General features: G+C 37.7%; 1 protein-coding gene across 2 annotated transcripts in view; it reads right to left on the reverse strand.

Moving 5' to 3' along the window:
• LOC102218210 (leucine-rich repeat and calponin homology domain-containing protein 4-like) overlaps positions 1–22,881 on the reverse strand; it is a 72,043-nt gene extending 49,162 nt beyond the window's left edge. For both annotated transcript variants that reach the window (XM_023346035.1, XM_014472072.2), the window contains exon 1: positions 22,490–22,881. In XM_023346035.1, coding sequence (XP_023201803.1) covers positions 22,490–22,661 — 172 coding nt within the window. In that variant the 5' untranslated portion in view covers positions 22,662–22,881. The remainder of the gene's footprint in view (positions 1–22,489) is intronic.
• Positions 22,882–23,708: the final 827 nt, after the last annotated feature.

The raw sequence follows: 23,708 nt of genomic DNA on the forward strand, positions 1-23,708 counted from the left end.
CACCCCCATGGACCTCCAGAGAACCAGGGCACATCATGGAGCTCATGTACCCAGGAATGGAGCACCATAACCCCGCATGGAGGCTGGATGAAACAGCCCCTGGACCTCCAGAGAACCAGGGGGACTCATGGAGCTTAAGTACTTGGACCTCCAGAGAACCAGGGCACATCATGGAGCTCAAGTACCCAGGAATGAAGCACCATAACCCCGCATGGAGGCTGGATGAAACAGCCCCTGGACCTCCAGAGAACCAAGGGGACTTATGGAGCTCAAGTACCCAGGAATGGAGCACCATAACCCAGTGTAGTAAGGACTCAAATATCTGGACATGTCAACTTTCTGGTAACCTTGGGACCTGTTACTTTACAACTTGAAGTAAAGTAATTGGTATGAAAACAAAGACCTGGGTGCTTGTTCTAAACAGGTTTGGAAGTCAATATTGTAGAGAAAGACATCCCTGCAACACCCAGTATAAAATATATTTTTAATATAATTGTGGCACAACAAGAAGCATAAAAGCTTCCAAATCCTTAACTCTGCCATTACGTGGGAATTGATGAGACTATTGTTATTTTATAACAGATTTCACAATTTGAGGTGCACCAATTGTAGGTTTCTGGTCGATCACCAATCTTTAAAAGGTCTGGCTGACTGATTCCATTTTTGGTCAAAAAAAGTCACTAAATATAGCAACAAAGTCACTAAATTGGCAACATTAGTGACTACTAATGGTAATACGTGTAAACTGCGGTTAACTTCAAGGGAAAGTGCATAAAAGTTCATGAACAAAGTAAAACAACAGATGAAGTAAATGAAGTGCAAATAAAACTAGGAAAAACAGGTGTCTTATTGCTGCACTGCTGCTGGAAGATATTCAACAACTTAGGCAAATTTAAATGGGTCAGATTACACCAATTTCAAAGAAAATTAATACCTTTGAATAATTCATTTTTCTAATGCTGATTATATGCAGATATTTTGAGAACCCTAGTCTAGAAAATTTTTTACTCTTTTCTTAGCATCAAGAAAGGTGGTTTATAGGTTGCTCTTCTTGTTAAAATTGGCACAAATTTCCATTATTCTTTAATATACATCCTTTCATCTTAATGTCTCTCTTGGCAAACATTAGCAATGCAGCCACTAAAAATGTGAGAACTACGGGCAGTGGAAGTCTACACATCAGACTATACACTATGATTATTGGCATGCAAAATTTGTATGCATAGCACTTAAAAAATAATATCCTAATAAGTACTATATCAAAGGTGTCCTTTCATTGAGACACTTTACACACTGATATTGCAATGATGATTGTAGTACAATTTCTTGTTCAGCTTTAAAAGGAAATTGTGTCACTAGAATGAGATGTTTGGTGCAGACTTGGCGTCATTTCATACCCATCAAGGGGTTGTTCCACCACTTTGCTTTTTCAGTTTCTGACATTTTTACTTGACCTTTGAGAAATAAAGACTACAACACCTGAGAGTTTAGGCTTTGAAAAGTGTGATGGTGTGATGTCGAATATCAAATGGGGGATTTTACCGTCACAAAAGCTAAATTGAACAGTTAGCATATTAAGCTACATTCACCTTGCATTAAAAATTAAAGAGGTATATGAAGCTGTGATAGTCATGAAATACCACAGAAGGAACTTCATTATATGGCCTTAAATAGTATTAAAAAATCCACATACACGTGGACAAATTACCTCAATTTTACACTTGGCAGATACAGTACAAACTAGGAAGAATAAAATACCTGCGACTTTAAAAGTTTGCATCACAAAATAAAGAATTTAGGTCGGTGGCAGCTGGATATTTGATTAGTTGGACGGATATGAAGAATTTAAAGATAATAGAGGAATTATTCTGCTGTTTGAAAAACAGTGGGACTTTGGACCCTAAGTATAAGCTTTCATAAGAAACGTTAGGAAGTGTAAAGTTACACTTCCTAACGTTCTGCTCTGTGAAGTTGCACTACAGCCCAGGAAAAATACTTTTGTTGTTTTATTCCTTCAACGGGCAATGTGTTCTGCAAATATTACACCAGCTTTGTTTTTAAACCTAACATGCAGGAGGGCTCTGTCAACTTTATACCATCCAAATAGGCATGAGAAGTGTCTGGTGACTGACTCGTATATTCTACTCTGACATCTGACAGTAAGGATCTATTGGAATTAAAGTTTTAAACTAATAAAGATGTTTCTTTTATAATATATCACGCATTATTGCTATTCTGCTGTTTATAGAGTAAAACTAGGAGTCTAAAAATCTTCGTGAGCAGAATCTGTATTCAGCCACTCTGCACACATGCTGCTTTTAGCTTCCCACACTGCCCAAGCACCACTACCTTAAAGAGAGCAAAAGGTGGGGCTGCTTTAGTTTTGAACACTGTGAGTCTCCAAACAGCCCATTTTATCTTTCCTGTAAACCAGAGAAAAAGAATGGGAGTGACCAGCTGTACACAGCAACTAGTGGGGGAGGGGCAACACCTCTTATAACATATTCATTCAAGAATCAAAACATTAGCAAAGAGTCACTGTTCTACCATCTGACAATTCACATCACAAACCATTCATGTGAACACTGATTACATGTGAACAGACCAGGAAAAGAACAAATAATGTTAAAATAGAGCAGCAACACAAAGACACAAGGGCATCATGAATATGTGAATACAGCTATATTTAGAACCTTAATTTTTGGGATTCCTTCATTTTGTCCTCTGCCTGTATCAACTAAACATAAAGAATGCTCTTTAAAAATATTACCATAGAAATATAACATATTTACACATTTTATTTACTTAAGTCCCACTCCTCACCTTTTATAAAATATATTCAGGATTTTGTTAAGTCTTTAAATTCCAGAATGTCTTCCTCTTTTTTTAATAAGAAAGCCCAGATTCCATAACACAAAATATATATTTTTATGGCAATTAGCTAAATGAGCCTAAAACTTGTATATAGAAATGTTGGTCAGAGAGATTTATAGACAACATCGATCCATACTACATAAAGTATTTATATTTATTTTTTTTAATTTTTGAAAAGTCAGACAGCTGCAAATGATCCAGAACACTGCAAAAAAAACAAAGAAACACAGAAAGAAAGGAACAAAGAAAGAGACAAAGAAAGTGACCTAATGGTAATAAAAACCCAGACAGGACTGATTTAAACAGACCTGCGTCATTTCATATCCAGGTCTGGAATGACCTGGGTATGAATTACAGTGTTGGATATCTATTTCTGCAAACTGAGAAATAATCGGTTCACTCCGAAGTTTATGCTAAACTGATGAGTCCAGCAACATCTGGGATGAAAAGAAGCTAACTGCTAGTCAGCCAATGTGCTAGTCACCCAGCAAAAGTTTACCCTGCTTGATTAATGAGACAGACCAGAGCTTGGCAATGATCTGATACTGTTTGGTTTTAATTTCACAATGTTGCCATTGGTAACACAAGTCTGCTTCTGATGTAAGACAGGATGTGGCTGTGTTGGTTCCTGTTACAGTGTTAGCTACAGCCAGCTGATGAGCAGCTCAGACAAAACGCTACGCTGCATGTGTGTGGGTGAGAGTGCTGAACAGCTAGGCCTGAACGCTGGAACAGAGAGAAGCACGCAAGTTCTGTAAAGGATGGAGAGCATTCTCAGGTTCTCAGAATAACACCTCCAATCGAGGCTTTAAGATTTATTGTAAACATACACCTGTCATACTGAGTATGATACTTTATCTTGGAACTATTTTACATTAAAAATTATATCTTCAATTTACCTTTCTAAAATTCAGGAAAGTTGTTTGAAAAATGTTGACAGAAGTAAATGTTGCTTCAAATTTCAGGATTAAAAAATCTAAATGAAAAAGTCTCGTGAGGCACATGAGTTCTCCAGCAGCAACCCACTACTGTATGCAGTGCAATATGAACCCAGCGTAACATATTATAGTATTAATTAACAGACTCGCATAACAAAAGAAACAGATTCCCTCTATTATATACTTAGCTATTACCTCTGCTAAGTATGCATAATTATCTATTGCCCAGCAACCTAGTCATTGCTACATTTTCACAACAAATAAGCAATTAGTCATTGGCCAATTTTGATTTCACATTCACACCCATCCAAACGAACCGGTATTCTACACAAACAATCTAGAGTTCGCTAAAGTGGACTAAACAGGGATGAGGGGAATGCACCCTAAGACTTAATGACTTAACTTATTAAGTCAGAATGAAACGGGCTCTGATTGTCTCATTGATGACTAGTAAGAAAACAAGACAATTTGTGGATATACTTACTTATCGTGAAGCTTTGTAAATTAGAAATGCAGAAGAACTCCATCCTATCCAAGATTTTGGACATATTCTATCCTACCTATATATTTCTTACCTGATTTTACTCAATCTCACTGTGGGAAGAGAGGTCACAAAGCTAAAAAAAATTAGGCACATCATTTTGAAACTGTTCAGCTGTGTGGACAGCTGAACAGTAAAAATGTTCCAGTTGTCATGGCAACAGTACTGAAAGCATCAAAACTAGTTATGCTACAGAAAAACATGCAGTAATGTGTTAATGCTCTTCCATAATTGGCCATGGAGCCAAAGGGCTGTTTTCTGAGATCAGATCTGGCTAAACTTCGGTTACCTGGTTGTACATTTGTGGTTGGAGATCACTTAGGCGTGACAGAGATATGGTGTTTTCACTCTTACATGTAAGAGTGAAATTTTAATTCAGATAAAGGCTGTGCCAAGACTCTTCATTAGCTAGCTGATCTAATCAATTTCAAGCTTGCCATGGTATGATGGTGGCAGGAATTCGTCCCATAATCGGCGGTTTGATGCCCGGGCCATCCGCCTTAATTGTTGGACACACAACTCAAACACTTGCCTGCTCGGTTGTAGTCAAGAGGGCCTGGTGGTATTGGTACATGGCAGCCTCACCTCTGCCATCCGTGAAAAGGTGAATGTAGTGTGAAGCGCTTTGGGGTTCCCTGGACTTTGTAAAGCACTATACAGGTATAGGTCATTTACCACATTGCCAACTACTATGGATTGAAAATGGTGATTGAGATGTTGTTGTTCAAGGAGTTTGCACATACTGCTTTCATTCATCCAGTGACGTAAATCCACGGGGCAATCAACAGATGAAAAAGATTCCAGTCTCTCACACACAAGCTGATCCGAACTCTCTCTGTTCCTATAATAATGATTCAATCACAGGAGAAAGCTTGAAAACTGATTTAGTTAGAGCTAAAACTTTAAATAACCTGGAAGAGCTTTACAAAAACCAGACATTGGAAAATAACCACAAGTAGGCATGTCGCGATAAACAATAAATCAATTAATCGCATGATAAATGAAAATTATCGACCTCATTTTAATATATCGGCTTTATCGTTTCTTCCTGCCTTTTTCTCTTTCTATTGATGACAGTGGATTAAAAAGGGTTCAACTCCAGTGCTCTCCACTGACTTCTACCTTCCTTATTGCCTTAGCTTAAGGGAGGAGTGTACTACTGCATCAGGCAGCCGGATATGCCCATCTTGTCTATCTAAATCTAATGATTATTGAAGGGCAATATAGCATACAGACTTCATTTCATACAGACTTTATTTTAGTTTATCAGTTCCAGTGGTAAATCTTACTTTGAAAATAAAGTGTATTTTTTTGGGCAGGATGTGCTTGCATTATTATGTCATTATCATTACATCAGTTTAAAATGGTCTTCAAACAATATTGTCATTTATCACAATAATTTTTGAGACAATTAATCGCTCAGCAAAAGTTATTATTGTGACAGGGAAACCACAAGTTTCCGATTGGTACCTGTATGATTCTGGAAGGTAATTCAAACAAAATTAAAAGATTCAAAAGTTGCATGAAGGTCTTCTGTTGTACGTTTTTATTTTGATGGGCCATGTAAGCAATCTGAAGAAAAACTGCTTTAAGCATTTAAGCTGCTCTATAGCATGCTAGGAAAGAGTGAAATAAGCCATTATTAGTCAAGTTTAGTGGTGGGACAAACATTAGTCCCACCACTAAACTTGACTAATAACTTGATACCACTGTGAGGTTTTAAAAGTCCCCACAAGGACACAGAATAATGGAAATAACTAGCTTATTTGATTCACTTTTATCGGAAGGCTGTAGTGGTTGAACCTCTACAGTTGTTCTCTTCACATTCCTGAGAAATTGGAAGTTAATATATGATACATGACATTGATGTTTTAATTAATTTATTTATTTTTTGGTTTATAGCATTTCCAGGGGTTTGGTTGGAAATGCTATAAACCTTAAGTAGGACATCATTTGAACGCAGCAACACCTCCAGCCTTCTCTTTGGAGTACTGCCATCAGTAAGTAAACAATCTGGACACCAAACACTGCAGGACTTAATGGATCTGCTGAGATGCATAAGGTAGGCAGAGCCTTATTATTTACCAGGCTGTCCATTCTGCACCACCATATCATTTACACAAACTACCCCAGCATCCCAAAGCTGCAGGGACAAACTAAGTTCTGTAGAACGTCAGCCCTTTAAGGAAGGGCATGCTATTCAGCACAGAAATCTAGCAACTGGGATGTCCTGGTTGGACGTTCTGTTGTATGGCTCAGCCCGTCTGCCTCACAGCCTCTCTGGACTGGTGAGGTTTTAGACTCTCTAATGATAAACAGTGACTGCGTGAAAGGCATTGAGAGAGACATGTTTTTGCTAGCATTTGGAAATGATTTATTTGACTTGTACCAATAAATGTACCCAAGTTCCAAAATAATCCAAACTTAACTCCCCATTTTAATCAGGAAAGCGATGTATGACTGAAGTAACCTTGAAAAAGAGCTTATTTTCCTCAGCTGTTGCTTTATCAGATGGCTGCACTACCAAAAAAGAAGCTCAGACTAAACGGACGTTAATCTGGAGATCTGTTAACATTTTGTTTTACTGAAAATAACTAAAGAAACCGATGCAGATGGAAGTCAATGAACTGACTGGCCAGAGCCACAGCTGTCTAACCATTCTGTTTTCACTCTTCGTTAACAAATTACTGTATGGTACATAGCCGTATGTACAGTACTAAAACCATAGCTCTGCCACCTATTTGTTGCAACGGGGAAGGTAGAAAATGGATTTGTCTGGTTCATCTGTAAAGGTGCACTAAGCATCAGCTAAAGTCTATCCGCTCCAGCTGTATGCCTACACCCGCCAAGCTCTTCCCCACTGTTCGCTCTGAACCAGCCACCAGGCAGTAGCTCCAGGAGAAGGGAAGGGTTGTTGTATTCCATGCTTTGCGTCATTTTAAGGATTCCTATTGGTCCCCTGGAAAACTATAAAAACCTGGACATTATCATCAATCAATGAAATCCTTCCGGATGCTTCGGACTGAACTTGAAAATTGGGCTGCTAGCACTTAACATTCGTCAACGACTCACAGGCGGAAGTGAGAAAGCATTGCAAAACATACTAATCGTCTGTCTGGAACATGGTGCGCTAAACAGTAAAATATAATTTAACAAAGCTTCATGGCAGATAATTTGCATCAAAAAATCTTAATAATCGAGATACTCGAACCATTTAAGGAATCATGACAGTCTTGCGTGTCTTTAACCTAGCTGCTGTTATTCACCTCCACATTGTGAAGCTATGAAACAGTGACCATGGCAAACTGTGAGATGTTCTCAGTCTGAACATACACTCTATGATGCACGTCCTGAAGCCTTGTAATCTGCTTCTCAGGTTACCACCCCTGGGTCTGAGAAGGGACTCCTCCTTAGCACCAGCTGCTCCGGTCTGAGAGAGAGAGAACCCAGCAGGAAGTTTCACACAGAGAAACAAAAGACAAACAAACCAGCAAAACCCACCAAGAAGAACCTTCAAAAACAAAAAAGTACTTCTTAACCTGTATATATAGCAATGTATGAGTTTACTCCAACTCATGGAAACATATTTAGACTTTCCTCTTGTCTGGCATCCTGACAGCAGAAACATGCTGGAACATGGAGGCTTGTGGGAGATGGACCAGAAAAGCAAGAGCTGTGAGGATGCACAAAGGACTGCAGGCAAAGTAGAAGTCAACGGTTCACCATGAGACAACCCACATCCGCAGTACACAGGAAATTAGACTCATGAGGTGGAACACACACACTGCTCCAACATCCATGCACAGCTATACATACACATGACCCTACACAGATGTAAACAGATGTTTACATGTTGATTTCAGACCACAGATGCAAACACAATTCCATTACCCTTAGCAGGTTCACTAAGCTGAGTTTCTGGCAGAGCTGTAAAACATCTGCACAGCAGATGTATGAAGCTGGAAACAGAAACAATGCTAGCAGCAAAATGTTAACAACAAGGAGACAATGATCAAATTGCTTAGCGTTAGCAGTTTACTGCTCTACAGCATGCTAGGAAAGAGTGAAATAAGCCATTATTAGTGGTGGGACTAATGTTTGTCCCACCACTAAACTTGACTAATAACTTGATATTATAGCTAATAACTTAAGGAAAAATTAGTTGTCATAGATAATATAATTAACTAATATAAATCCTGATACAAGTGAAGCCTTTCTGCTAGAACACCTTCAATATTATCCGGTTTAAGTAAAAGGAAGGGCGCACACCCGCTAGGTAAACTTGAGGGATTCAGCCGCAACAGCTCGTTAGACAGCCTAAGTGCAAAGGCGCAGCGGTGTAATTGGTGTGCGCTGTCAGCTTCATGCCATGTTCAATGCATCAACTATATTTTAGATAGAAAAAACTAAAAGTTATGCCTTTATTTCTCACTGTCTGCAATGTAGAGCCTTTAAATCCACAAAATAAAATCTGAATATTTTTCTATATAAGGCTCAGCGCTTTAAGTGTTATATTTAAGTTATGATACTTCCCAGATATTCATTTCTTTTTACTTGTTGGTTCTCAGCCATCCAGAATATGGCAAAACTAAAAAAGGCTTAAAAGTAAAGCAACTTAACAAGTTATCATTTAAATAGCTCATAACTTGTATTGGGAGCCATTCAATAAATCAATGTTTATGAGGAATTTTATTAAGAGCAGTTACTCAAAGCTTTTTTATTTAGAACCTCAAATTTTTGTAAAGGTGTAGCAGAGATTAGAGCAGTGATACTGAACAAAACTCATATAAAAGCAACATTTAAATTTTAGTTTTACTTCTTAGAAGTTTGCTTACCTAGAAAAACACGTTTGATGTGCATTACTAGTCATTTGTGGTCCTGCAGCTTGAATGTGGTTTAAAAACTTTCTAAACCACATTTTACGCTACATTTCACTGTAACTTTGCAGGCCCTCCCAAAATTGGTCTTAAGAGATTTTCCTGTTTATGGTCCCCCACAATAATGAGATGGGATTTACGCTCTTGGTTCCATTAGCACTAAAATAGGACAACCTGCTAGAACACAAGACATCAGTAGAGCAGGTGTTTACATGAAGCTCATTTTGAAACAATGCAAGGTAAAAGCAATATTTTGAAATAAGTAAATTAAGTCCAATGTTAGGTTTGTGTAAGCTAAACGAGAGAAGGAGAAATATATATGCTGCCACCCCTGAAAAATCCTTGCCTCCCTCATACCACCTCATAGATATTTTTCTTGATCTGGCCCTGACTGTGAGAATCACCTACCGGGATAAATCCATTCTCATGTCTCTTCTCTGGGCCTTTCCCCTTCACAAAGAAACTTTCCAAAGACATTTGATATGTTTCTTACTCATTTTGCTGTTTGTGGGCTCAATGTTGGCGCGCAATACATAACCGAGAGAATCCAGTTAAAGGATTTTCAAAATAAAAGATCCTTCAGACTCAGTTAATACATAAAATGGAAATATTTAATTATTTCTTGTGCGGCCCGGTACCAATTGGTCCATACAATTGGACCGGAACGCGGCCCGGGGGTTCGGGACGACTGCTATAGAGTACTCGATTACTAAAATATTTTTTTACAACAGCCCTAAATTATATTATACATGTATACTCATACTTTTTAGAAATGAAGCTGCGTTCACTGATCCAGGTTTTTAATGTCATTTGAATTTGGAGTTCATCAACCTACAGCAAGGAAGAGGTTAATATTTCAGACAGAAGCCTAAACGAGCTGACAATTAAAGTTCCTATCAGCATGTAGGGAAGGACTGCTATGGAGTAAAATGCAGCAGATGGAAACGCATTAAATTCACTTTGTTGCAACATTTTAAATGTTTGCTCAAAATTCACATCACAACAAAAGGTACTGAACTGCATAAGCAGCAGTATTAGTAAGTCTGATACAAGCTGTTAAGCCATGAGCCAGACTGACGGTTGTATTACAGTAGGTTCTAATGCAGGACCAACATCCATCCGGTTTCTGATCAGATGACATCATTATTTATTTAGCTCTAATAAAAGACAGCCTTCAGTCATAAAAAGAAATACAAAGAATACGAAAACAATGGAGTTTTTGCAGCCTGAGTTTAATAAGAAAAACAAACAAACATGACATAAAGACCTTTCTCCCCCTTCCACACCCTCCTCTTTATTCACCCACGTCAGCTGTTGGGCCTCTCAGATGTGGTGAGTATAGCGTGTGGCTGTCCAAAACCCAATCTGTTCTCAACAACATGAGTCTCTGGCATCCCCGAACTCATATAGTGGTGACAAAATATATTTTGTCATCACAGTTGCTACATGCTCCCATGTAGCAACTGTTCCCGCTGCCTGTATGCTGGACAAACAAAACTTCCATTTAAACGTCTGCTGTGCTCAGCACCTCTGGTAATAAAATAGGAACTAATATAAAGTAATATCTGCCTTCATGCTGTAGAGCATCTTCCTCCCCGAGTACTTCTAAATTGAGAATATTCTGGTTACTTCACATACAAAAAACCTAAATTTAGACATAAATCTTTGAGCTTTTGTTTTGTCATCAGCTTTAAATACTTCATTAATTACATATTCTGTTGATAATTATGATATCTGTATGGTGGGATAAATATTTTTCTTTTGACAAGAAAAATGGTAAAACATATGTGTGTGATTATCATCATTACTTTGAGCAAAAAAATGCAATGCTATTTTTCTAATTAATGGTATCAATGTAATTTATCTTCACTTTAACCATTTCCCATTTGTTTAGCTGCTTGTTTATGTCACCATAGAGTGAATTTTATCACACTATAAAATAGGTACAGTTAGAACTAGTGTTCTAACTGTACCTAGAACACTAGGTACAGTGTTCTAGGTACTGTACCTAGTACAGTACCTAGTAGTACTGTACTAGGTACTTAACAAGAAAAAGAAACACAAAACTTTTACAAACAATTGAGTTTTTAAAAAACACGCAGTCATCTATTAGAAAACGATTAACAGAGAAGTAGTACTGTAGTACCTAGTACTACAGTACTACAGTACCTAGTACTGTACTGTACTGTAGTACTAGGTACTGTAGAATGTACAAATCACAGGACATTCTTGTCCTGCAAATCACATTAGTTCTCGTAGCTAGCTGCGTTCTTCATCGACGCACGAGCCGATGCCTATCTGTCATCTGTCATCGTGACAGATGGCAGATAGGCATCTATCTGCCTATCTGTCACGATAACAGATAGGCATCTGTTATCGTGACAGATAGGCATGTCACGATAACAAATTTTGCTGAGCGATTAATTGTCTCAAAAATTATTGCGATAAACGACAATATTGTTTGAAAACCTTTTTACACTGATTTAATGGAAATGACGTAATAATGCATACGATTTCTTGCCAAAGATAGATACATTTTATTTTCAAAAGAACGCTTAACACTGGAACTAATAAACAAAACAACCAAAAAATAAAAATAAAATGGATTCTCAGTCTCCATTAATGAAAAATGTACTTGAATAAAACCTAAACAACATAAAGCCAAAGTGGAAATAAATACTACATTCAACCAAAAGACTGCAGATTATGAAGTCTGTATACTATGTTGCACTTCAGTAATAATTAGATTTAAATAGAGAAAATGGGCACATCCGACTACCTGATGCAATAGTTCACACTACGCGATTTTTTGCCCCTATTTTCCCCTTACAACAATCTTAGAACTTCGTCGTTCTAAGATTGTCGCTTGCGATTTCATAACCGATCGTCCTGTAGTGTGTTAGTCATAGCCCTCGATTTAAATCAGGGGTTTTTCCCGACTGGGAGAGTTAACGCAGCCTGTTGAATGTGACAGGTAGCCAATCAGAAAGCATGGATTCTCCTCAGTGCTTTCTGAGGGGAAATTACAGAGGGGAATCCCAAACAGCTGACACTGCAACCGAAGTCCAGCGGACATGGACCTCCTACAACCGACCCGCATGACCGCAAGTCTCACAAACAAGGCCTCACAGCTTGTTATTTCTATGTAAACATGACTCCATTAGTGCATCATTTCTACCGGATTTTCACAATATATCAGCTACTACAATGGACAGAGGAACTAACAAGTTCATGTCATCATCTGGGAGGAGGTTACTGGTTTCTCAGTCACAAGCTGGTTGCAAACCTGAGGCCAGCAGGTGTCAGTTATGGTAGATCTGAAATTTGGTTTGATGACCACAATATGAGAATCTACAGCAGCTACAGGAGCTCTGTAAAGGTAAAGGCAAGTCTTCTGAAGTTGGGATATAATTAATTTAATTTCACATAATTACCACTGTAGAAGCCATTTGTTTGTTAAAATTTAATGAAATATATTTGTTCTATTTGATGTTTGTTGTGAATGACGTATACTCACAAACGAACGAGGTTTCTAAACGTTGGACTAATTGTCCAACGTTTAGAAACTACAGTGGCTGTAATGAGCCACAGCAAAGGTAAACAAAGGTAAAATAACCCGAACAGGTGATCAACTCAAAACCACTCCTACCTTTTTACTCTCTCTCTCTTTTTGTAGTTTAAGCGCACCTGTTACAAGACAAGCAAAGATTACGTTAAAAACATAACATTCAGTCCGTAACGATATCAAGTTTCCAGTCTTGATATTTATTTCTCGATTATTAATCAGCGCTTCCCTGAACACAGCAATGATTGATTGACTAGCTGTATTTGGTGCTATAGTGGCTAACACGAGTAACAGTTTAGTCCAAAGCCTTTTCTGCTAAAATAAAATCTTTAGTGTATGTCAGATACAGTACACATTGCATATTGATCTGTTTAGTTAACGTAAGACTGTGTAGCAGACAGACTTCAAGGTGTAGAAGTTGCATCAGTTCTGCCATTATGCTGTACTTGGCTAACGGGAAGATTGTGTTTGTGAGACGGCCACGCACGTGACCACGTAGAATGGGCATTAGCCAATGAAAAGCTGCCCCTCTGGTAAGGTCCATTGGAGATATGTGGAAACAACATTAATGTTTATTCAACATTTCATGCAAAGAATATAGAAATGACAAGGGGAGGAGTTGATAAACCCGAGTTGACAAACCCGGTAACCTTTTAGCTGTTCTTCATTAACGTGACATAAATAGGTTATAATGATTTTCATTCAGTCAGGACTGACACTAGCCACAAGCTTTGCAGGTAGATTGTAGTAGAGCATTGATTAATGCCTGGTTTTAAAATTAGTTAACTGGAATTGTAGTCATTATTTTGAGCCCATTGTTGGACACCACATGGCAGGACCGAAACCGATCGAACCGTTATACCTAGGATTTCTGTCGGCTAATGTCTGGTCTCAGGTTTTGAAAATGGGCCGACAATCGGCCGACAACTCTAAGATTGTGTGGTGTGCGCTGTGCATTACTCTAAGGAAATGAGGCAGGGAGGGTCAGTGGAGAGCACCGGAGTTGAGCCTTTTTTCATTCAGTGTCATCAACAGAAAGAGAAAAGGGCCGGAAGAGACGATAATGTCGATAATTAAAATGAGGTTGATAGTTTTAATTTATTATACAATTAATTGATTTATCGTTTATCGCGACAGGCCTAACTACAGACATTCTTAACATTTTATCTAACATTTTAACTCCTTCAAACATTTATTCTAGAAGTCTAGAAAATAGGCTCAAACCTCATTTGTGTAATATGATTTACTGGCAAGAAATTGTGCTCTTGTTTTGCTTTAAATTTCCCAGCCAACTGGTGGCACAAGCCACCTGTCATTCCTATGTCATACTCTTTCAGTAGGAAAACAGGTAAGTCATAATTGTGGGCTTTAACAATCCCTAATGGTGGCTGAGAGATCTTTTTCATGAAAATCAGCCAATTATGATCGGTGGCGGTTCGATCGGCACACCTCTATCTAACACCATAAGAAATTTTACTGGATGATAAATTGTCCCAGAAGTTATTGTGATAAACGATAATATTGCTGTCTTGAAACCATTTTTATGTAACGTAATGGTATGGAAAATGCAAGAATACATTCTCAAAGATCAATAAACTTTAAATTCTAATGAACATTTAACACCGGAACTAGACAACATTTTACATAGTCTAAATAAATATACAATAGAAACAACAAATAAAATTTATTATGAAGTCTCTGTAGTACACACAAATGTCCTTCACAGAAAGGCTAATTGAAACCAATACACCAAACTGAAGACTTATCTAGTTTTTTGTAGAAAGGGAGAGAAAACAGAGAAAATGATAAACCATGCAAATGGAAATGATTGAGTTTTAATTTATCATGTGATTAATTTATTGCTTATTGCGACAGTCTGACGTCATTTTTCAAATCATGGTCATTTTTAAAATAAATACAGAATGAATGAGTCCAAGTGGTAACTTGAAGTGTTTTGTGAAAACACAGGTGGTAAAGCGGGAGTCTAATTGATAGTTGGTGACTTTGTGCTTTCTTTGTTAAGTATGAGCTGGTTCTAAACAAATACCAAGATTAGCCTTTATTAAGATTAATGTCAGTAATTAAAATTCATACTATGTTTGTGAAATTTATACTAGGTTTTCCTTCTGAGGTATGTTTAAATGCGGACTTTTCACCATCCCATTATAATTTAGATGCATCCGTGGACTTTTTTGTAAACAGTGGGAAAAGTTCCTAAAACTCAGTTCACAACCAACTCTCTCTGCATCATAAGAGGCATCAGTTAGTGTTCATTGCTAAATGATTAAATGAATACATTCATCCATCCATTTTCTAACACCCTTGTCCCTAGTGGGTTTGGAAAGGGTGCTGGTGCCCATCTCCAGCTAACGTTCCAGGCGAGAGGCAGGGTACAGCCTGGACATGTCATCAGTCTATCGCAGGGCTAAATGAATACATTGCTAAATTAATTTTTAGCAATGAAATTCATTGCTTTTTATGAATAAATATATTCATTGCTAAATAAATGTAGCAATTTATTTAGGAATAAATTGTTAAATTTATTTAGCAATGAACACAAAGGGACCAGTGGTGAGATTAGGTGTGAAATGGTTGTAAATATACTCATATTTCTTATTTATGTATTTCTTCATATACAAATGAGCTTCAAACATATTCTTAATGTAAGAATCAATTTTTAATGTAAATTTGGTTTACATTAAGGCCTTAATTACAGACCCCCAATAAAAACCCCACAGTTCCACACAGAGCCAGTAATGAAAGCATTTGACCCCCAGGGAGAGCTGAGAATATTCATCAGACAGCAGCCTGCAACAACACGATGTCCCTGGGTCCACAAAGTGGACACATCCTACAATGGTGGATCTTTGTTTCCCTCCGCTCTGGGCTACCAGGAAACACGAAGGAAGAGGCGAGCCAAGGCTCCATTTTGTGTGTGTGTGTGTGTGCATGTGTGGGCGTGCGTGTGTGTGTTTGTGTGTGTGTGAGAACCTTTGACCTCAGAGAGAAGCTGCTCCTTTTGGGGATGGGGGATGATGTCTCTTAAACCTCTGCTGGCATTGTCTTATCTCAATTAAATAACTAAAACACACCTTTTCTGTAAAGCATCATTATGACAGGCCTCTTACAGACCTGCTGCATTTTAACAAGTAAATATATTTTACAGAAAAGAAAAAAATATCCTGTCTGCTTATGTTCAAATATCTTAAATCTGGATATCTGGAGAATATTAATAATTGCTAAGCTGGTCAATAGTTAAAAAAAATACATAGGACAACTTAGGGCTGGGCAATGAATTGTTTTTATCAATTATTTGAATTTGTATTTTTTGAAAGGTATTTTTTGGAAAAATCTAGATTTTGTTTCTACCAATGCACTTCTTGTGTTTCCAAGAGTGATATTAACCCACCCAAGAACTATCCTCTTGTTTGACAAGCATGTTTTTTTATTATTTCAACTTGAGTTCAGGTCAACTCAAGGTAGAAATTATTGAAAAATATATACATCTTAAAAGTTTTTAAAGATATTTTCTGTCATTTGGAATTTTCTTTTAAGGAAAAATAGTGAGGAAAAAAAGTTATTAAAATTGGAAATTGAATTTGGAATAAAAAAAAACATTAGAGAATTTATTCGCCCAGCATTAGTATAAATATTAAGTATAGTTTATATTAACAGTCATAGCATCTTGAGTTTGAAAACAGGAGTCATCCAATGTTTGGCTCTGTAATTGAAAATGAAATTCCATATCTCATATGCCACAGCTTCAGCAGTAACTGCAGGAAGAGCACATTTTCTTCTACACCTCATTGAGCTCAGCCTCCTCCTCAGCTCAGAAAAGCTGGCAGGATATCATTAGCTCAAGAAAATGCACAAGTTGATTCTTCGTTATGTGGAAGAAGAAAAACTAAATCCAGGGTTTCCCCCAGTGTATTATAAGTCTGGCGGCCCACCATGCTTTACTTTACAGTTTCTGTGACGCTTATTAAAACCTCAACAGACACGAAATGGAAGAGCTACTAAAGTCAAATTAGTAGCGTTAAATTAAATCTCCCGTTGGTTGCGCATCTCTGCACGCAGTGCAGCGGATTTAGTACATTATACAGGGCCGGTCCAAGGCTGTATAAGGTATGGAGCAGAATTTGACTTGGGGGCCCCTCCTGCTGCTAAAACCATCAGCACCTCTAACAGCTTCTGTGCTAGATTTAGTGAAATCTGAGAGAGAGGGAGTAGTTTAATTGGCCAACCTAAAAAGCAATTGCAGTTTACTAATTTGTATCTGAACAAACAGAGCTCAAATTCAAAGATTAAACTCATAGCATCAGACTGTGGCTGTGCAATAAAACAATCTAACTATGAAGATTGTTTTTTGAACTTTTAGAAAGTAAACTTGCCAGCTCCTTAAAGTCTAATATTTAAATGCTAAACAATTGAAAATATTTTAATTTATGTATGTTGAACCCATTACATCAAATTCAGCAGCATTTATAAGCTCAATAAACAAATGTTTCATTTATTTATTTGTGGTCTTTGTTAAAATATTAGCATTTATCGGGCCCCTGGAAGCCTGGGGGGCCTTATGGAGTCGCTCACGTAATTCAGATTAAACAGAAGTGCAAATACTTGACTTGTTGTTTTTAAGATTAGTTGTGGGTTTAAATAGCATTTCACTGGCAATGTTTTCCTATAACATATAATTACCCAGTAATATTTTTACATTTCCTGTCTACTTATCTTTTAATCCAAAAACACAGTGGACCGCTTCTGCGCCCCGACCACCGGGTTTAGCAAGTTTTCTGGGGGAAACCCTGGAATTCCAGAAGCCACAGTCCAAATACTTCTATTTGGACTTTTAATATAACTCCCGAGTAAAATCTGAATCCTTCCACTCAGTCGACAGCCAGTGAGACAGGCTGGTGAATTTGAACAGACAGGCAGCAGCACTCTGATACAGGAGGAACAGATAGAGCCAAGAAGGAGCCTCTCTGAGAGACAGCAGCCGTAACTACCAGGTATGTCAAAGGAACCCACAACTCCTCATTACTCACACACTTCACCGTGACCACAAACAGCCTGAGCGCTGCAGAAACAATGAAATCAAGAATGGACATCTACAATTGTCCTCACTGAGGAGTAGAAGACTCCAATTCAAGATGAAGAAGAACAAATGAGTCACAGTGAGTGGCCTGTGGTTGGTCTTTGCTTGAATTGGAAGTGGATCTATTCCTGATACAGATGAAATATTTCACAGTCAAACATATCTTTCCTGGCAAAAGTTTTGCCTTCACAATGAAAAATTATGTTCCTCTTTGCAGACCATCACAAAAAAAACATCCACTCAGCAAGACTACACTTTATAAATGTCCAGGACATTGATTGATGTGATTAAAAATCCACTTCCAAACTATTAAAAAACCAACAAAGATAACTGTTCTGTTGAAACTGAGAATGGTTTGGAAAACCATCTGCTAGTGCCTCAGGTTTACAGATTAACCAATGAAAAGCTGAAACTAGAAATGACCTGAACATTCAGGACATTCCTCAATTTATTTCCAGTATAACGCTTCGGCAGAATTTATTACTTAATTTAACTTAATTATAAATTTCTACATAGTTTTTAACCATTAATAGAAGTAGTTGTAATATGTTTCACAGCTTCATCACTTTCTCTCCCCAACATATTCAGAACTTCTTATATACTATATTATAAATGTGAGGAATAAATTAATGTGTCAAATATGTTATTTACATTCCAGCATCCTTTTGTTATCATTATGGATCTAATTGTAAAGGTTTGCCACACTGACACTACGAAGCAGAGGAAATTGCAATATTCAATATTTAACAAATCACTGAACACCTTTTACTCTGACGATTAATCGAATAAAGAAACTGGTGCATTCAGCTGGTTTTTCATGTATCCACTTAAGATTTTTTATAAAATTTTAGAAATGTATTAAAAGATGCAAATAAACAAAACATTTAATTCTTTACAGGCACAACCTGTCAAACATTTAAAACATTGTATTGCCTGAAAGTCAATAACAGCATTTCGTTAGTGAATGCTTGATCACTTGCAATAAATGAAGCAAAAACATACGACAAGCTCAGCTCTTTTTGCTGGCCTGAACACCAATACAGTGTAGAGCTGATTTCTTGACTATTTATTAATTAACCAATTCATAATTGGGTAGCAAAAGGTGCTTAATAGGAAATGTCTTTACAGTAATTTGAACCAAATGAAACAAACTCATTTCTGAGTTTTCCTTCCCAAAAATATCTTTTTCTGGATAGAAAAGATTTACAGACAAAGGTGCTTTTATCTTAAATGGAAAATGTATATATTTCTGGAGAGTTTTAGCCTAGTTACAGCTCTTATTATATTGTTCTTTCAACAAATGGCTTTTTGGGGCCTGTATACTCCAATTAATAATTAATCTATTACTAAATTTAGTTGACAATTATTTCAATAACTGATTCATCGTGATTAATCCGATTAACTGTGTCAGCCCCACTGGAGACATACACATTAACCTTGTGTTGATCAGCCACACTACAGCTATATCAGAGAATTTCTATCAATCAATTGTATTTGTATAGCACATTTTCAGCAAAAAGGTAGTTCAAAGGGCTTTACATCATAAAAAATAATACAAAGACATAGAACACACAGTCAACAATTGAAGCATTACAATTTGTCAAGTGCGATTGCATCAAAATGTTGATTAATGTGTCATAATGTTTCAAAAGCAACTCTAATCAGGTGAGTTCTTAGTCTTGATTTAAAGGTACTCAGTGTTATGGTGGTTTTCCAGTTTTCCAGAAGTTTGTTCCAGATTTGTGGTGCATAGAAGTTGAAAGCTGTTTCTCCATGTTTGGTTCTGGTTCTAGATGCAGAGCAGAACAGAAGCAGAAGACCCGAGAGGTCTGTAAGCTTGATAAAATAGCCGATCTTTAATGTATTGTGGTGCTAAACCGTTGAGTGATTTATAAACGAACAACAGTATTTTAAAGTTTATTCTCTGAGCTACAGGGAGCCATTGGAAGGACTGGGTGATGTGCTCTATCTTCCTGGTTTTTAGTGAGAACACATTTCTGGTCCTGCTAAAAAGCAGCAAAGAAAACAAAACAGTATCGACTGCCAGTTCTCCGTACTGTGAAATAGTTTCTGGGAGTCGCTGGAAACATATTCTGACATGATTTCAACAGACAACTCAATCTGTTAAATTCCCTCAGCTGCTTCAGCTGAGTCTATGTAAATATAATAACATTATATTTAACATAACCTTGGCTATGTACTTCCTGGGGACTTTTAAAAAAAACTTGATCTCTGGATTATTAAACCTTGCTGCAGCGCAATACAAACAATACTTCAATTCTTCGAGTTTGTGAAACCGATATTAAATTTAAAGCTTGATTATTTGTTTAACTTAATCTGAATTTACAGACACCAGAGCAGATGAAGCAACATTACTGCAGGTAGAACATATTAATTTAAAGTGTACATAATCAGCGTCCTTAGTGCTTTGTGGTGCTTTCCAGGCAGATGTCTGGAAAGGTCTCACTGGACCGGCTCAGGCCTGCTGTCAGCAGATGATCAGCATTACAAATACACAGAAAAGACTCGTCATGCGCACCAACATGCTGCCTTCAGGTACCAATACAATGTAATCCAGGACAGCTACATAATTCATGTGGAATCTGATTAGGCCTCTGACTGAAGACTATTGCTGTATGACAGTTTCATGACTGCCATGACATGCAAACAGTACAAAGATGATATTCCACGCCAACATGTGTTAGGTTTTTGAATTTGAACTGAATCGAATGAAACCAACAGTTGTTATCCTGCTAATCCACCTCATTTGCTTTTGCTGTTCCACTTCAAATCTGTGTCTGGCAGTGTGGTTGAAAAGGTGGGCAGGGAGCTGGTACCCAATAATGTACATAGGCTACAGTCCTCAATGCAGCCATCCTGGGGCCGATTCCTGGCCCTCAGGCCTTTGCTGCATGTCTTCCCCAGACAGGACACCCATTTCCTGTCTGTTGACAGTCACTATAGGCCTCTTGAGCCACAAAAGAGATGTTTAAAAAATATATATAAATAGTTAAGCACAGATATGGAGGTGGGAGTTTGAATCCTTCCCCATTATGATGGAAGGAACTTCCTTTGAACTTCTTTCTCCTCTCTCTACTCTGGATCCATGATCCTCCTTTTCACCTCCTCTGGGATTTTGGGTCATAGTTCAGGTATTATTTGAGCAAACAATAGTTTGTAAAAACAATAGTTTGTTGCCACAATTACATATTATAACAACTGTCCGGAAGTAAACAAGTAAGAGAAAACAAAAATTCTTCCAGGTGCACAGCATCCAGGACCAGACGGAATAATTGCCCAAACATGCAACGCCTCAACTAAAAAATTATGAACTAAACTCAAGAAAGAAAATTCATCAGAATTAATGTAACAGCTGCTTCAACATGCTGCCAGACACAATTTAAAAATTAAGGTAGAAGTTCAGACGGCATGTAAAAGAACATGTTTGACCACATTTAAAACTCAGAGGATGATTAATGTCATAGTCACTGTTTACTCTTGCTTTACCACCCACAACATTATACATAAAGGCATGGAGATCCTCAGAGTGGAACTCTGGCTCAAACACATTATGCAACTCAAATTCTTCAGAATCTTTGTCATAATCTGTCCAGTTTTCAGTTTCTTAGCACGTTGCCTAACAGCAGCTTATTAGCTCTGGTGACCTAAACAATAAAACTGAATTGGAGGGTTCTTTCCCTTCAGTTTTCTATTTTTATAAACTTTGTACTACACAAACTACACCATTTGAAATCCACAATTCATTGTCCAGTTTATTTTTTTCTTAGATTAACCATTGAGTATCTTTAAAATTTCCCTCACTGCTGTTGTCCATAATCGTCTGCAGTGTCTTCTTTCTCAGGGAGGTAAGATACGAGATAGAAGCAGGGTCAACTTGAGGCTGTCATGTTGACAACTAAACTAGAGAAACTAATTGTTCGAAACAAAACGAGAAAAGTAGAGAGATTACGGTTAAAAACTAAAAACGAGTAAAATCAACAACAAGATGTTGAAAAGAAGAATTCCGAGGCGACCGTAGAGGTAACCTACCAAATTCTGTCAGTTTCTACACTTGTTTTCGGGAGGAAGAGGAACTCGCTTGTTTTTCCTCCATTATATTTTCTCTGAAGTTGTTTTAAAAGAACACTACAATCTAATTAAAAGCTAACAGCTCGCGTTAAAGAAAAAGCGACTATGTTAACCAGGTCTGCGAGCTATAAACCTTCATTATTAAACTTTTAAAACTGGTGGAAACTGCATGCTAATGGCGATGCCAGACACGCAACGCAGTTTGCCCCAGTGATTACGTTAACATTGATAAGCTGCACTTATACGATCAGTATACTAAAGTTGAAATACACTAAAAGATATATTTGTGTTTGAACAATTAAGCAGTGGTTAAAATCCCGAGAGAAACTGAAACAGAGAAGTTTTTTCAGAGTATTGTGCAACGCAGAGGTTTGAGGGAGGATGTTCCTTCCCCGTTAGAAGAAAGAAGCAGGTGGCGATAAAACAAAAGACGCTTCTCGTAACAGCGAGAGTTGGCTTTTTTCTGAATTATACACAAAAACTAATTAAAAGAGGACGAAACCAACCGACCTGCATGGGTTATGTCGGACAGGTCGTAGTTCCTGGCGCTGCGAGGAAACTCCTTCAGCTTTCGGTTGGATAGGTTGAGAGCTCCACTCGTGGCAGCCTCCTCCAGAGCTTTCTCCACGCTCCGACTGGCCGCTACTGTGGCCGGCAGCTGGGCTCCATCCCCAGCAGCCATCAAACGTACGGGTCTGCCTCCTTTTTTACTTTGCTTGCCGCGGCCGCACCACTCTCATACCCCACAGGCTCGTGAAAAAAATCCACACCGAGTCACTCTCGTTTCAAACTTCTTTAAAAGTGAAAAACTAAAACTGACTGTCGATGTCAGTTGTTTTCGCTTCCTTCGCACAACGGGAGCCGCTTTCAATAGCGAGCAAAAGAGGCACGACCTGTCAATCTTTCAGGAAGTTGAATCAAGTTTGAATCATTTCACAACAACGTTGCTCCGAGAATACCCATCACTTCAAAATAAAAGTCTTTAACTATAAAACTAATCGAACGTATTCTGTTACTGTTACTTCTCGGTACCTAAGAATTTTGAGGTTATTTGATGATTGATTATTTTCAGATAAAAAGGTCAATCAATCAATTTTATTTATAAAGCACCCTTCAGACTGAAAGCAGCTCAAAGTGCTGTACAGATCAATAAAAACAAACAAAATCAAACAATTACCCACTCCAACCCTTCTTGTATACACTCCAACATGTATAAATTAAAAAGTAAAGGACCTAAAGTAGAGCCTTGGGGGACACCATAGTTAACATCATGAATCTGTGAGGAACATGCATCCATACTGACCATAAAAGTTCTATCTGTGAAATAGAAGCTGAACCACTGCAGAACAGTACCAGAAAGGCCAACCAGATGCTGTAATCTATTTAAAAGAATTTGGTGATTCACTGTATCAAAGACGGCACCCAGATCCAATAGCACAAGGACTGAGAGCTTGTGTGAATCTAGATTACACCTAAAATTATTTACAATTTTTAAAAGGGCTGTCTCTGTACTGTGGTTCATCCTAAACCCCTATCAATACTTTTCTGAAATACTAGTGTCATTTAAAAAAGTATTTAATTGAATAAAAACAAGCTTTTCTAAAATTTTGCTTAAAAATGGTAAGTTGGATACAGATCTGTAATTATTAAAAACACTAGAATTGCTCTTCTTGAGAATGTGCTTTACCACTGCCATTTTAAAGGGAGAGGGGAAGCCCCCCATCTGAAG

Source organism: Xiphophorus maculatus, chromosome 14 (assembly GCF_002775205.1).
Source record: "Xiphophorus maculatus strain JP 163 A chromosome 14, X_maculatus-5.0-male, whole genome shotgun sequence".
Taxonomy (NCBI): domain Eukaryota; kingdom Metazoa; phylum Chordata; class Actinopteri; order Cyprinodontiformes; family Poeciliidae; genus Xiphophorus; species Xiphophorus maculatus.